This window comes from Bactrocera oleae, chromosome 6 (genome assembly GCF_042242935.1).
Source record: "Bactrocera oleae isolate idBacOlea1 chromosome 6, idBacOlea1, whole genome shotgun sequence".
Lineage (NCBI taxonomy): Eukaryota > Metazoa > Arthropoda > Insecta > Diptera > Tephritidae > Bactrocera > Bactrocera oleae.
In genome coordinates this window covers 19,912,487-19,924,732 of record NC_091540.1, presented here as the reverse complement: position 1 = coordinate 19,924,732, position 12,246 = coordinate 19,912,487, and the positions used below count along the sequence as shown (strand labels likewise).

Sequence of the window (12,246 nt, the reverse complement as noted above, 5' to 3'; positions counted from 1 at the left end):
ATTACCCAATAGCGCAACCAGAGATTTCTGTTAAAGTTGCTATGAGTTTCTTAAAGTCCCATTCACAATGCTAACCGAAACTCTTGTGTACGTGATATCGTTCATCCGTCTCGTACGAAAAGGCCTCGTGGGTTGCATGGGTTAGTTTCGCCGCTAATTCTTTCAATGGATTAGAGTTTCTATTTGTGTACAACTGGTACTTAAATACTTTACTATGCAACTCTGCTATGTACGAATTGAATTTGACATTTCGAATATCCAGTAAGTATTGCCAAATAATGAGTTTACAAAACATATTAAGTGTTGGTGCATGTTCAAACCAAAAATGAAAGAAATTGACATTACTTCAATTACGCTCAGTAATTTATTTTGCTTACTGTCACATTATACAAACTTTATTGATATTAATATAAATTTATTTGAAATACGAGACACCAGTAGTGGAAAGTCGTAGTCAGATCACAACGCCAATTATATTGACGATAGCTTATGAATAAGTATTTATTTAAATGTGATGAAAATATAATAGTATAAACTATTTTTAAAGTAAATTAATTCATTTTTGTTAAGGTTAATTTAATTTTAGTATTAACTATTAGTCAAATTATTAAAAAGACAACCACCCTAATCTAATTGAGTGCACAAAGTTTGAGTTGGCAACAGTGTTTTCGAAAATAAAGACGATGTGCGGGGATATATTTAATTTTTGGTGTTCTTATTGTTGTTGTAGGGGGAGAATTTTGATGTTGTTTAATAATAGTAATGTATTTTTATATCTAAAAATTTAGAAAGATGTTTCGTAATTTATACAAGCAAAGTGGAAAAATAATAACCGAATTACAAGAGGAGAGACGTAGAAAATTATTACAAGAGCAGAAACAGAATCGTCTGCTTCTACAGGATTTGAAACGTGGTATAGATTGTTGTGATGACCACAACGAGGAAACAACAACAATTAAAAAAAGGTCTAGGGCATTGCAAGATGCAGATGGTTCCGAATATTCCTTGCAGTTATCTGAATGGTTACGAGAGAGTCCCGAGAATATATGTGATTGGATTTTGGTACCATGTCCAAAAGGGCAACGTTGTTTAGTTGTGACTTATAGTGGACGCACTGAAATGTTTACTAAGTCTGGCCGTCGGCGTATGTATTTTCATAGTTTATTGCCCGGTGGCAGTGGTGCCCGCGGAAGTAAAATGAGCACAATACTTGACTGTGTTTATTCACCCGGCGAGGATACATTTTATGTATTGGATGCATTAGTTTATGGCAATCATGAATTGGTTCATTGTGAAGCAGAGTTTCGTTTCTTTTGGTTGCGTTCAAAGTTCGAAGAGTGTCCTGAACTTTCTGTTTGTAATACATATAATAAAAAATCATTTAAATTCCTGCCGCATTATGATTTTGAAAATGTTGCTGACGTTTCAGAAGCATTCCAACGCTATCCGTTTTGGGCAGAAAATATACCCCAGTTAGATGGTTGGTTGTTTTATCACAAAGAGTCTAGCTACACCTACGGTTCTACGCCACTAGTCGGTTGGCTTTTTGCGTTTATGGTCCCCGATATACTTGGAATTGAAGTAAACGAGAATTACGAACGTCCGATGAACTATAGCAATCCAATAATTTATATGGATGAGTTCGATGCCAAATTATCAACTACAAAACATCGACATTTAACTAAAAGCTCATGTTCCAAAGAAAGTGATACTTTTGACACGGTTGAAATAGATGAGGAGGAAAATATGGACGAAGGCGACAATGCTGAATTATGTAAAGTGCTTAATTCGCAACGCAAATTAGAAATCGGAGAACAATGTTACCGCCTTCATGTCTGCGAAGAAGAATTGCTTCAATAGCAATTTATTAAAATATATGCTTGATGTTTTGTATATATTTATATAACTAAGACAAAAAGTTGTTTTGGACAGGGATGAAATGCTGTTTGCTTGCAACTGCGCAGTGGCTCTGATATGTGATTTGTATATGTAAAAAAAGTGAGAGAAACCTGGTTAGCAAGGCAAAAAACGTAGAATATCGATACAGAACTTTCATATTTCTAATACCTTGTTAGTATTGATATAAAGCTCCATCAGTAATGTAAAATTTACATCTTAAGTTCCATAATATTACGAGAAATAAAAAGTAAGCGGACATGGTAATTCAACGCAGTTGGAAAATTTTAAGCGATGCTGGGTCGTCTTCCGCTTCTTCAACGGAGGCTAATAGGTCGCCTGGTGGCATGCAATCCTCTTCTGATGACTCCAACTGTTCCAATCAAACTACACACTCGATGGTCACAAGCATAGCGAGTCCTCCAACCATAAAATTGGAAGGCCAAGCGACACAACAAGCAGTACAACAATCGATCGCGCCAACATTGACAGGCGTTAACAGCGCCATTGCTATGAATATATCCAACATGATGTCAAATGACACCACGGTTAGTGAAATTCAATAATCGCAACAAAATATACTAAATTAACGTTTCATACCTATATTGTAGAAATATGTGACCACACCTCACATGGCTGAAACAATGTTACAAAGGTTGAGACAACGTTTGAGCTGTCCTGTACAAGTTAGCGGCACAGGAGCAACTGCTGAATCAGCGGTGCGTTCTCTGGAATTGCTACGTATTAGTATTCAACAGTCTTTTGACCATGAAATAGATGTCGTAATTAAACATTATATGGAGGTACCTAGCACATATGTAATTTTGTAAACATAAAAATTAAATTTCATAATTTTTACATGCTTTTTAATGTGTTGGTACTTGAAGACGTATTTTAAACCCGCATTTAAGAACATAAAGGAGAATTTAGGTCAAAACGTTGTCTCAGAAGAGATTGTAAGTATTTCTATCTTTAATGATGTATATATTTCATCAATTTATAAACCTTTTAGCTTCAAAAGATGTCTTGTGCTTTACTGGAGAACGCTAAAGCACAGTATAATCCATACCGTACTTTAAAACAGCCGCTTGCCTGTGTTTCTGTTAGTAGCAAAAATATTACACCACAATATCCTGTTGGAGAGACAACCAGCTTGCGTTTCGCAGTGCGACGTCCACCACCTAAACATGTGGAATTTAGTGAACTACCCACAAAGAAGCTACTAACAGTCGCTTCACAACAACAGCTACAGACAATCAACCAAAGTGCTGAATCTAATACAACAGAGGGTACAGGAAATGTAAAAACTATTCTTAATTCATCTTCAAATCAACAGAGACAAATACAGACACCGGGTTCGTTTACTGTTTCCGCTGCACCTGTGCGAAGACAAATTTTTTGGAATACAGCACATATCTCCGTAACAACTAAATTTGTGTTAGATGTACAGGCTAACCAAGCTTTTGGTTTTGGCACGGATGGTAAAGAGCGTTTGGCAAGTAAGCACCCAGAACTAATACGCTACTTGCCCGATAACGAAGATCGCGATTGGTTAAGTTCTCAAAACGTTATAGCGCCGCAAAATCGTAATTCACGGTTTCTATTTTTAATATACGAAGAAGTGTGCCGATTAAAACAAACTCATGAATTATATCGGGCAAAAACTAATATTGATATCAGTATTATGAATACGTTTACGGTGCCCGAATTTATGATTCAAAAGATGAAACTTTTCTTTGTGGACTTAAACATAAAGAGCCGCGGTTTGATTACAAACTCCTTTTCGGTTGGCGTCGGCACACAGGGCAATAGTCACTTACGAAATGCTCTGCTACAAGGTATTGCCGCACAGAACAACAATAGCGGTGGAAGCAGTATTAAAACAATGAGCTCATCCAACACAGTAAGCCCAGTTTCGCCGATTAACACTTTCATCAAAAACAATAAGAGTAATGCTAATGTTGGAAGTAGCAATATAGCCACCAGTTCCAGTGATGCAAATCCACTTGCAAAACCCAGCACGTTAAGCTCATCGCATGCAACACTCACAGCTTTGCTCAATAACTCGTCTAATCCGCCTTCCCAAGACAAAAATGTCACAGCTAATACACGCAAATAAATATCAGATCTGTTTACAATAGTTTTTTAAGGGCACAATAGAGCATAGGTCGCGATGCATACCATTAATCTAATCTATCTACAATAGTTTTGTAGTTATACTGACCACAAATCTGAAGTACATATACATATTTAATGTAATAAATAGTGTGTTAAAAGAACAGTTACCGATTGTTTACTATTACAAGAGGTGCTTTCCAAAGTAAACAGAACTTAAAAAAAAAAGGCAGAACAAATGGTTTAATCGGCAAAATCAATTAATTTTATTCAAAATAGTCTCCTGCTTTAATACAGTTTTTTGCACGGTCCAAAAGCATGTCGAACGAGTATTTGAGCTCATTGCTCGGTATGGCCGCCAGTATGCCGATGCAAGCCTTTTGAATGGCCTCCACGTCTGCTTAACGCTTTCCTATCATCGGCAAATGCATTGTCATATCAAGTGAATACGGGGAGTGGTTGATTGTTAACATGTGATTTTTGGTCAAATAATCGGCCACAAGCGTCGATCGATGGGACGGCGCATCATCGTGCAACAAACGCCAACTTCCATCTTCGCGATATTCGGGCCGAACACGTCGAATACGACGCACCAAACGCTTCAAAACTCCAAGGTAGAATACCGCATTAACGTTTTGGCCGGGTGGAACAATTTCTTTGTGGACAATACCCTTGGAATCATAAAAACAAATCAGCATTGTCTTCACTTTTGACATCTCCAGGCGCGATTTTTTGGGTTTCGGCTCGTCCGGCGCCTTCCATTCAGCACTCTGGCGTTTCGTTTCGGGATCATATTGAAAAGACCACGTTTCGTCACCAGTCACAATCTTGTAAAGGAAGTTCGGGTCTTTTTTTTCTTCTCTTTTTTACTTGTATGTAGCTCTTAGTTTCTTATATTGTGACGAGTGTCAAGCAGGAGCATTGGGATATGCTTTGGAAAAATACACTACTCGAATTCATTTACATAGTAATGTACATTAATGTTGCTGATTAAGATAATTGTCGTTTGTAATATCTTTGAATAAGAGTAGATTTAGGGGAAGTGCATAGATATCGAAGATACGTAAACTTTTTGAAACTATTATCACAGATCAAATAATTTTTTTGTTTTATTAATCAGTATGGATTTCGTAAAGGGAAATCTACACCAACAAATATTCTTGAATTTGAGAACCATGTGTAAATAGGTTTCAGGAAGAAGAATTTTATCCGGCCAAGGACTATTATTTCGAAAATCTAACCCTGTTTGGATCGGTAAGGTATCGGTATGATTTTTGGAGCAACACCTAGCAGTCCAACCCGGGCCCAGAGGAATTTCTCTCCTGCGCTTGCGCCAAAAGGTTCCACCGCGGTTAAATGCAACACATGCAATGGTTGCAGCCATCTTAAAACCTGTTGAGACTTTAAGACACATACGGAGTCGTTCACACGTTATGCGGCCCCTCGTATTACTGCGATAATAGCCTCTACAGCCGTGGAAAATGCACCTAGTACGCGCAATGCGCCATCACTCCAGTCGAGTGGACAACAAGGAACCTCTACGGTCTAGGCAACATTACTCCCTGTCTGATCAATCTCACAAACACCAGAAGGAGTCGAAGATGATTGTACTTTCTCACAGGTTTTCGCAGAAACCATCCCTGCAGTCGTCTGCTTGAAGCGAACCCGCTTCCCACGAACATCAACAGGTCCTTCCTTGACTACGTCGACGACATTGAACAGTAGGCCGACCAGACTTCGGACGAAACAAACTTTAGACATGCACTGACCGCCATTCAAAGTGGAGCCATCAACACCGACTCCCTTTCAGTGAATGGTGTACTTGGAGTCAAACCCCCACCCATTGCAGACGAAGAGCTCGAGTTGTCACGAGAATCTAGAGTGATTCCTTCTTATCAAGAATATAGCATGCAACGAGGCTCCGCATGACACTAATCACCTATTGCAGAACAAGAGCTCGAGTTGCCGTGTGAAGCAATAATGACCCTAGCTCAACTTCGCTCTGGGTATTATAGTAGGTTAAACTCCTACCGATCCTAAATAGACCCTGACATACAAAACATATGTCCTGCATGCAACTAGTCCCTGCATGACACTAAGCACCTCTTTGCATGTCCAATGAAACCTACCCACTTATCCCCTTTTCCCTATGGTCCGAACACGTCGAGACAGCTCGTTTCCTGGGCCTACCCTTAAGTGACTTTGATGTTAACTTATTGCTGTCCCCAAAAAGGGACTGGATAATCGTTACAACAACAAGAAATTGTCTGTAATTGGCTGTCTTTCTTGACGTAGATGGAGATTTTAACAATATAGAAATAAAAACAAGCTACGTAAGCAGGGGCACTCCTCAATAAGGTATCCTTTTCCTGCTTTTATGGGTGGTGACGCTGAATAGAATATATCTGGTGGTTGAAATCGATCGGTTTTGTTATGTTATGCCCACCAGAAGCGCTCAATACACTCTTGCATCAGCTGCCCATAGACCACTTTACTCGGAAAGTAGCAGCAAGTTCTGCTATAAGAATATAGGAATTAAGAGCTTGGAACAGGAAAGATTAGGGACACAGCAGCTTCCAACTTAAGTAAATCAGACTATATCCTTCCAAGAATAGATTTCAAGGCGGTATTGCTGGCCTTGTCGACGCCACTTATTAATTCCAGCGTAGTCAACAATTGCAGGGGGACTTTAAGCTTACTGGCAGGTCAACTTCACTTATCCATAATTTGGGTTCCAGGGGAACATTTTCTTCAACCAAAAAGCTGACGAGTTGGCCAAGCTAGGAGCCCCTTTAGACGAATCCACGAATTGGTACCGTGCCTGCTAGGAACGTTTAAAAGAGAACTGTATACTCATTTTGAACATATCGTTCACTAAGTTATTTTGTTTGATGACAACAGCTAATCTTATTGAATTTTTTTGCAAACAAGTTCACATTTAACCGCTGTACCCTTATATATTTGAACAGCTAATATAGTACGGCTTGTTTGTAAACAAATTTTCTTAAATTTTTTGAAATACTTTTGTTTATGGTGCCATATCGAAGACGAACGATCGTAAACAGCATTTTCGGCATATTTTCCTGTTTTACTATCAAAAGGGGAAAAATGCAGTTCAAGCAAGGCGAAAATTATGTGATGTGAACGCAGAAATGTGTTGACCGAACGCCAATGCCAAAATTGGATGTCAAAATTTAGTTCCGGTAATTTCGATCTTGAAAATGCACCACGTTCTGCCAGGTTTCTCGAAGCTGATGTGGGTAAAATAAAGTCGTTGGTAGATAAAAATCGTCGGATAACAACTCGAAAGCTTGCTGAAAGATTAAATTTGTCTAATTACATAAAATGTTGTACACAATAAAAAAAAATCGAGTTTAAATTGCACTAAAAAAACCAAAATTACTTTGTGAACGACCAGAGCAAATGGAAATCAATAACTAACTGCAAGATAACGAGGCCGACATGGCCAAGTATGATAAGATTGGAACCAAGGACTTATTACAGGAATACTATTTACAGACTACTACAGCTACTATAACCTTCCATTGGGCGTTTGGAGAACATACGCTAAAAATGGGTTTGACAGATGGCTTGAGCTCAACAATGAAACGAGATAGCGAGATTATAAAAGTTCTATGATAGTGAGTAGCTTGACTTCTACCTACCTACCTACACTGACTTTGGCAAAGCTTTCGATGCCCTAAATCACCGTTCCTACGACAGTCGGATCTACGTAACCGAAACGAGCTCGGATTTTTATCCGGTCAAGGACTGTCAACTCGACAGAACTCTGACGCTACAACAACAACAACAACATACCCTAAATCACTTAAGACTCGTGTAAAATCTATGTAGATCTTGGTTTTCACCTAAGAACTATTCAATGAGTAACTTCGAAACTCATTAAGAGAATAAAACGAGTGATATTTAATGACACTCTTTCAGATTCAATTAATGTTTCTTGAGGTACTTATCTAGGTTCGATTAAATTCTTGTTAATTATAACTGATATATCTTATGTTATAAAGTACTCCAAAAGTTTAGTCTGCCATAAGTTCAGTTACAAGTTCAGGCTGTTATATACATATGTATACTTTTATTTATTAATGTAAACATTAAATGAGCAATGTACAAAATTTTATTTAAAATGGTGATATTTTGCTTTCATAGAAGTAATCAACCGATTCGGCCATTGATCAATAGCAGCACGCACAGTTTCTTTGGTATTGACGACGCTGCTCGAACCAAAGACGACGGTTATCGAAAAGAGTACTGCTTAACTGCTTTACCACGCCTTGTAAAAAAGTATGTCGGTAGACTTTTGTCCCAGTTTAAACCCCATTTTCACAGAAATGAAGAGGTAAAACACCTTTACAGGAGCTCCTCACCAAACCATTAAAGCAGCTGGACCGTGATCACGTAACCGACGATGGAAAATAAAATACTTTAATTGATAAAAGGTATCCGGTTGTTGTTGGGAACTTAAATAACTTCGTTACTTGGAGCGATAGAAAGGATACGCCACTGAACCTTAATTAATGTAAGACGACGTGGTTTCCTGAGAGATCTATGTACTCCTCTCCCTATATATGGTATACGTATAACTATAGTCTACAGCAAGTAATTAACTTTGTTGATTTAGGAGTTAATAAGAACCCTAAGCTTAATTATACTCTTGCAACATGTTGCTACAGATTATAATAGTTTAGAGTTAGATGTAGATATATAAAAATGATCAGGATGAAAAGACGAGTTAAAGTCCGGGTGACTGTCCGTCCGTCTGTGCAAGTTGAGTCTTGAGTAAAAATTTAGATATTTACACATGTTTCTTGGCAACAGATAATCGCAGTAGTAAGGGGCACCTGTGGGCTTAAAATTTTTAAAAATAGGCGTGGCCCCTAAAAGGTTTAATTTACCAAAATATTCAAGCTAAAATAAGCAAACTTGCTCAGAAAAAATCCCTTGAGCACCCCCTCCGGCACTGTAAAACTGGATAAAATTTGCTGATAGCTCCGCCCACTAACTGACTAAGAACGCCAGGGACATTCAATTTTACCTCCGAGATGGTATGAACTTTATGGGAGCCACTGTTAAAATTGGGCGATGGGCGTGGCACCACCCACTTTTATTTGAATTCCGTTATATTTATTACAGTGCGAAAATAGGTAGTTTACAACAACAACTACTTCTCATACAAGTATAACACAATTTTAAATTCCATCTGATTATTTTCCTTTCCCGTATGCAAATCAAGCACCAATGAATGTATCGGGATAAAACTCTACACGAATAATGCCTTTTAAGTATGCCACCTTATAATTAGAATTTGTCCTAATCCAACCAAAACTGTTCAAGCCCCTAGGTACCGAATACTTATGTGGAACCCAGTACCTTTAGCTGACCTTTTATCGAAAATATCGGTCAATGTGTGAGATATAAAATTTATAATAGTATATCTGTATGTCAAAAATGGGTTGAATCGGGTCAATACTTCTCTCAGCCCCCATATACTTAATATAAAGATTTTGGAACTTCCGAGTGACTTTATACCGCATATATCGGCCAATATAAGATATAACTCATATCAGGATTTTCGAGTATTCGGCTGACTTTACTTCATATGAACTGTGGTGGTATGTGAGGTACCTTAATAAAACGCTGGGAGCATTTTATTAGTCTGTGGCATGTTAGTGTTATGTAGTATTGGCAACCACATACTACTTATATCCCATATACTACTTATAATGGTATAAAATTTCTTCAAAATATGTTCAATATTATTGAAGTCCATTTTTCTATCCCCAATATACCTTAAAAAATTATTTCCGCCTTTCTACCTATATTTAAACCGTTCAGGTTGTACAAAACGTGTGATATTTTAATGAAATTAAATAGACAAGTTTTCTTAAAAGGTATGTGGTTTAGCGCTGAATTAGACTAGAATTGGTCTAAACTTCATATCTTATCACATCAATATATTTAATATAGCCTCTTTGGTGGAGTTAAAATCAAATACATATATCTCATTTGAAGGTGCTTTTAATATAAATTTCGCTGACGGTAAGTTAAATATATAGTATATCGGCTCGTGTGCTGATATACTTTAGACCCATCCAGAGCAAATTTTGATCTATACGAACTATTTTAACGCATATGTCATGATTTCAATTCTTCTTCCTGCATATTTGATCTATTAGACTCACGTTGTAACATTAAAAACGCCATTGCTTTTCATTTTTATACTCTGAATATACCCTAAGTTTGCCACGAAGTTTGTAACACCGTTTGTAAAACGTCGGAGAACCTAAAAAAGGTATACATAAATATTCAGTGTGATGAGCTGATTTGATTTAGCCAAGTCCGTCTGTCTGTCCGTATGTCTGTATATATACAAACTAGTCTCTCAGTTTTTAAGCTATCGATCTGAAATTTTGCTCCTGTCCTTTCCTCACTAAGAAGCTGCTCATTTGCCGGAACGGCCGATATCGGACTACTATAGCATATAGCTGCCATACAAACTGAACAAAACTTTTTTATTTGACGCAATATCTTCACGAAATTTGGCATGAGTTATTTTCTAAGCAACAATGTAATCTCCGAAGAAATTGTTTAGATCGGTCGATTGACTATAGCATATGTGCTTATATGGAAAACTCTTTCATTTGCCGAGTTATCTTCACGAAATTACCCTCATAGGTGCTGGTTGCTGATCGACGCTTGCTGAGTTCGCGTTTGTTTTACAGATCCAGTGTCAGAAGGCAAGATGATAAGCCTGATGGGGTTTGGGTAAGAGTGCGCTTTCTTGTGAGCTCATCGGCCTTTCTCATTGAAATAATCAGCACTTCGGAACAGTAAATCTACTGCTACTTTGATGACAATCATCTCTGCTTGAAAGAAACTGCACTGGTTTGGTAGTCTGTATCAAGAGTTGATGTACATATAGCTTGCGACTTAAGACTCCACCTCCAACCTTCTCCCTGACCATCAATACATCCGTGAAAAAGCTGGATGGTGATCACTACTTCACCTCTAGTGACTCTGCTCCATTCACATATCCCTCGCAGATATGTTCGTCCTCCGTCAAACAAGTATACCATAAGACATTACTGACTTGACAACGGTTTTGAAGAGCCAAACCACCACTTGTGATAAGAGGCCACACTTTTTTCCAATAGCTCCTTCGTTCGCTCATCCGGGCCATCAAAATGAGCAAATTGAACTACAATCACGACTACTAGATAAATCGTTTATCTTTAAAGATAAGGAATAAAACTTTGCAAAAATAGTGCTTTCTAGGTGTAGCAAAAAAAATGATCGGGAAAGGGGCATATATTTCCAAGGTCCGAATGCCGAAAATGAGATCCTCAAGGCATATAGCTGATTTTATACAATAAGTGTCGGTCATATAGTACTTCCATAATATGGTGCCACTTCCATAATATAGTGCTAAAAATCCATACGTTCTCCAAACCCGCAAATACGAACCCCGCCCCTTTGGTTTATTGGGTTTAGTAAGGCCATTAGCTCGTTCGCTCTACCCTATCTTCCCATGTATCAGTATTAGCGCAAGATATCTCAATGAAATTGAACGATAATATTTCCATTAGCGTTATGTCATTCAGTATTAAAAGATAATAATACCTTACCTTTGCATTAATATGATCGATTTCGATTCGCTATGTCATCTAATAAGGACCCTTAAATTCCTATGTAAAATTATTTAGTATAAAATTTTACAGACGCTTGCAAGGTTCGAGATTATTTAATGTTCAATGCTCCCGAACCTAGGTCTTTTTATTTGTATGTAATTAAATTTGTTGTATAAAGTTCTGCGGGTTCATTTTTATAAAAAAAATCGGAGAATTTCTTTCATTAAAATAAAAAAATTTATTTTTATGATATTTGTTTAATTATTTAGCATTATTTTATTTTTGTTTAGCCACTTTTTGTTCCTCATTGGATATGGATAATGCATAAAAGTAAGGTCAAAATTTTGTATAGCCAGAATACTGAATTGATTACGTTAAAATGTGAGTTCAAACTTCGGTCAAGACAAAATCAAAAATTTTAAATAACTTAACACCATCAATGTTCGTGGAGAAAGACTGGAACTTCCGAATTGGTATTATTGCTTTGGCATTGAAAAGGCACATTATTTCAAAATTACGAGGAACTAGAAGTGCTCCGGAACTCAACATTTGTTACTGATTCACTTGAGTACTTCAAGTATAAGCT

The 12,246-nt window shown here is 37.5% G+C and overlaps 2 protein-coding genes across 2 annotated transcripts; both read left to right on the top strand.

Moving 5' to 3' along the window:
• The first annotated feature begins 696 nt into the window (after positions 1-696).
• Snup (snurportin-1) lies at positions 697-1,860 on the top strand. The gene has a single exon (XM_070110888.1). It carries the CDS (start codon positions 793-795, stop codon positions 1,858-1,860), a length of 1,068 nt encoding a protein of 355 aa, XP_069966989.1. The 5' UTR covers positions 697-792.
• A 32-nt stretch (positions 1,861-1,892) lies between these two features.
• Positions 1,893-4,177, top strand: LOC106619217 (uncharacterized). Its single transcript, XM_070110887.1, has 4 exons — positions 1,893-2,444; positions 2,508-2,699; positions 2,784-2,852; positions 2,909-4,177. Exons 1-4 carry the CDS (start codon positions 2,157-2,159, stop codon positions 4,013-4,015), a joined length of 1,656 nt encoding a protein of 551 aa, XP_069966988.1. The 5' UTR covers positions 1,893-2,156; the 3' UTR covers positions 4,016-4,177.
• Positions 4,178-12,246: the final 8,069 nt, after the last annotated feature.

What these genes read in the sequence shown, in the direction of transcription:
- Snup (XM_070110888.1), top strand. Translation starts at nt 793, where the DNA reads ATGTTTCGTAATTTATACAAGCAAAGTGGAAAAATAATAACCGAATTA.
- LOC106619217 (XM_070110887.1), top strand. Translation starts at nt 2,157, where the DNA reads ATGGTAATTCAACGCAGTTGGAAAATTTTAAGCGATGCTGGGTCGTCT. An exon ending in TGATGTCAAATGACACCACG is followed by an intron (nt 2,445 to 2,507) that starts GTTAGTGAAATT and finishes CCTATATTGTAG; the next exon opens with AAATATGTGACCACACCTCA. An exon ending in ACGTTGTCTCAGAAGAGATT is followed by an intron (nt 2,853 to 2,908) that starts GTAAGTATTTCT and finishes TAAACCTTTTAG; the next exon opens with CTTCAAAAGATGTCTTGTGC.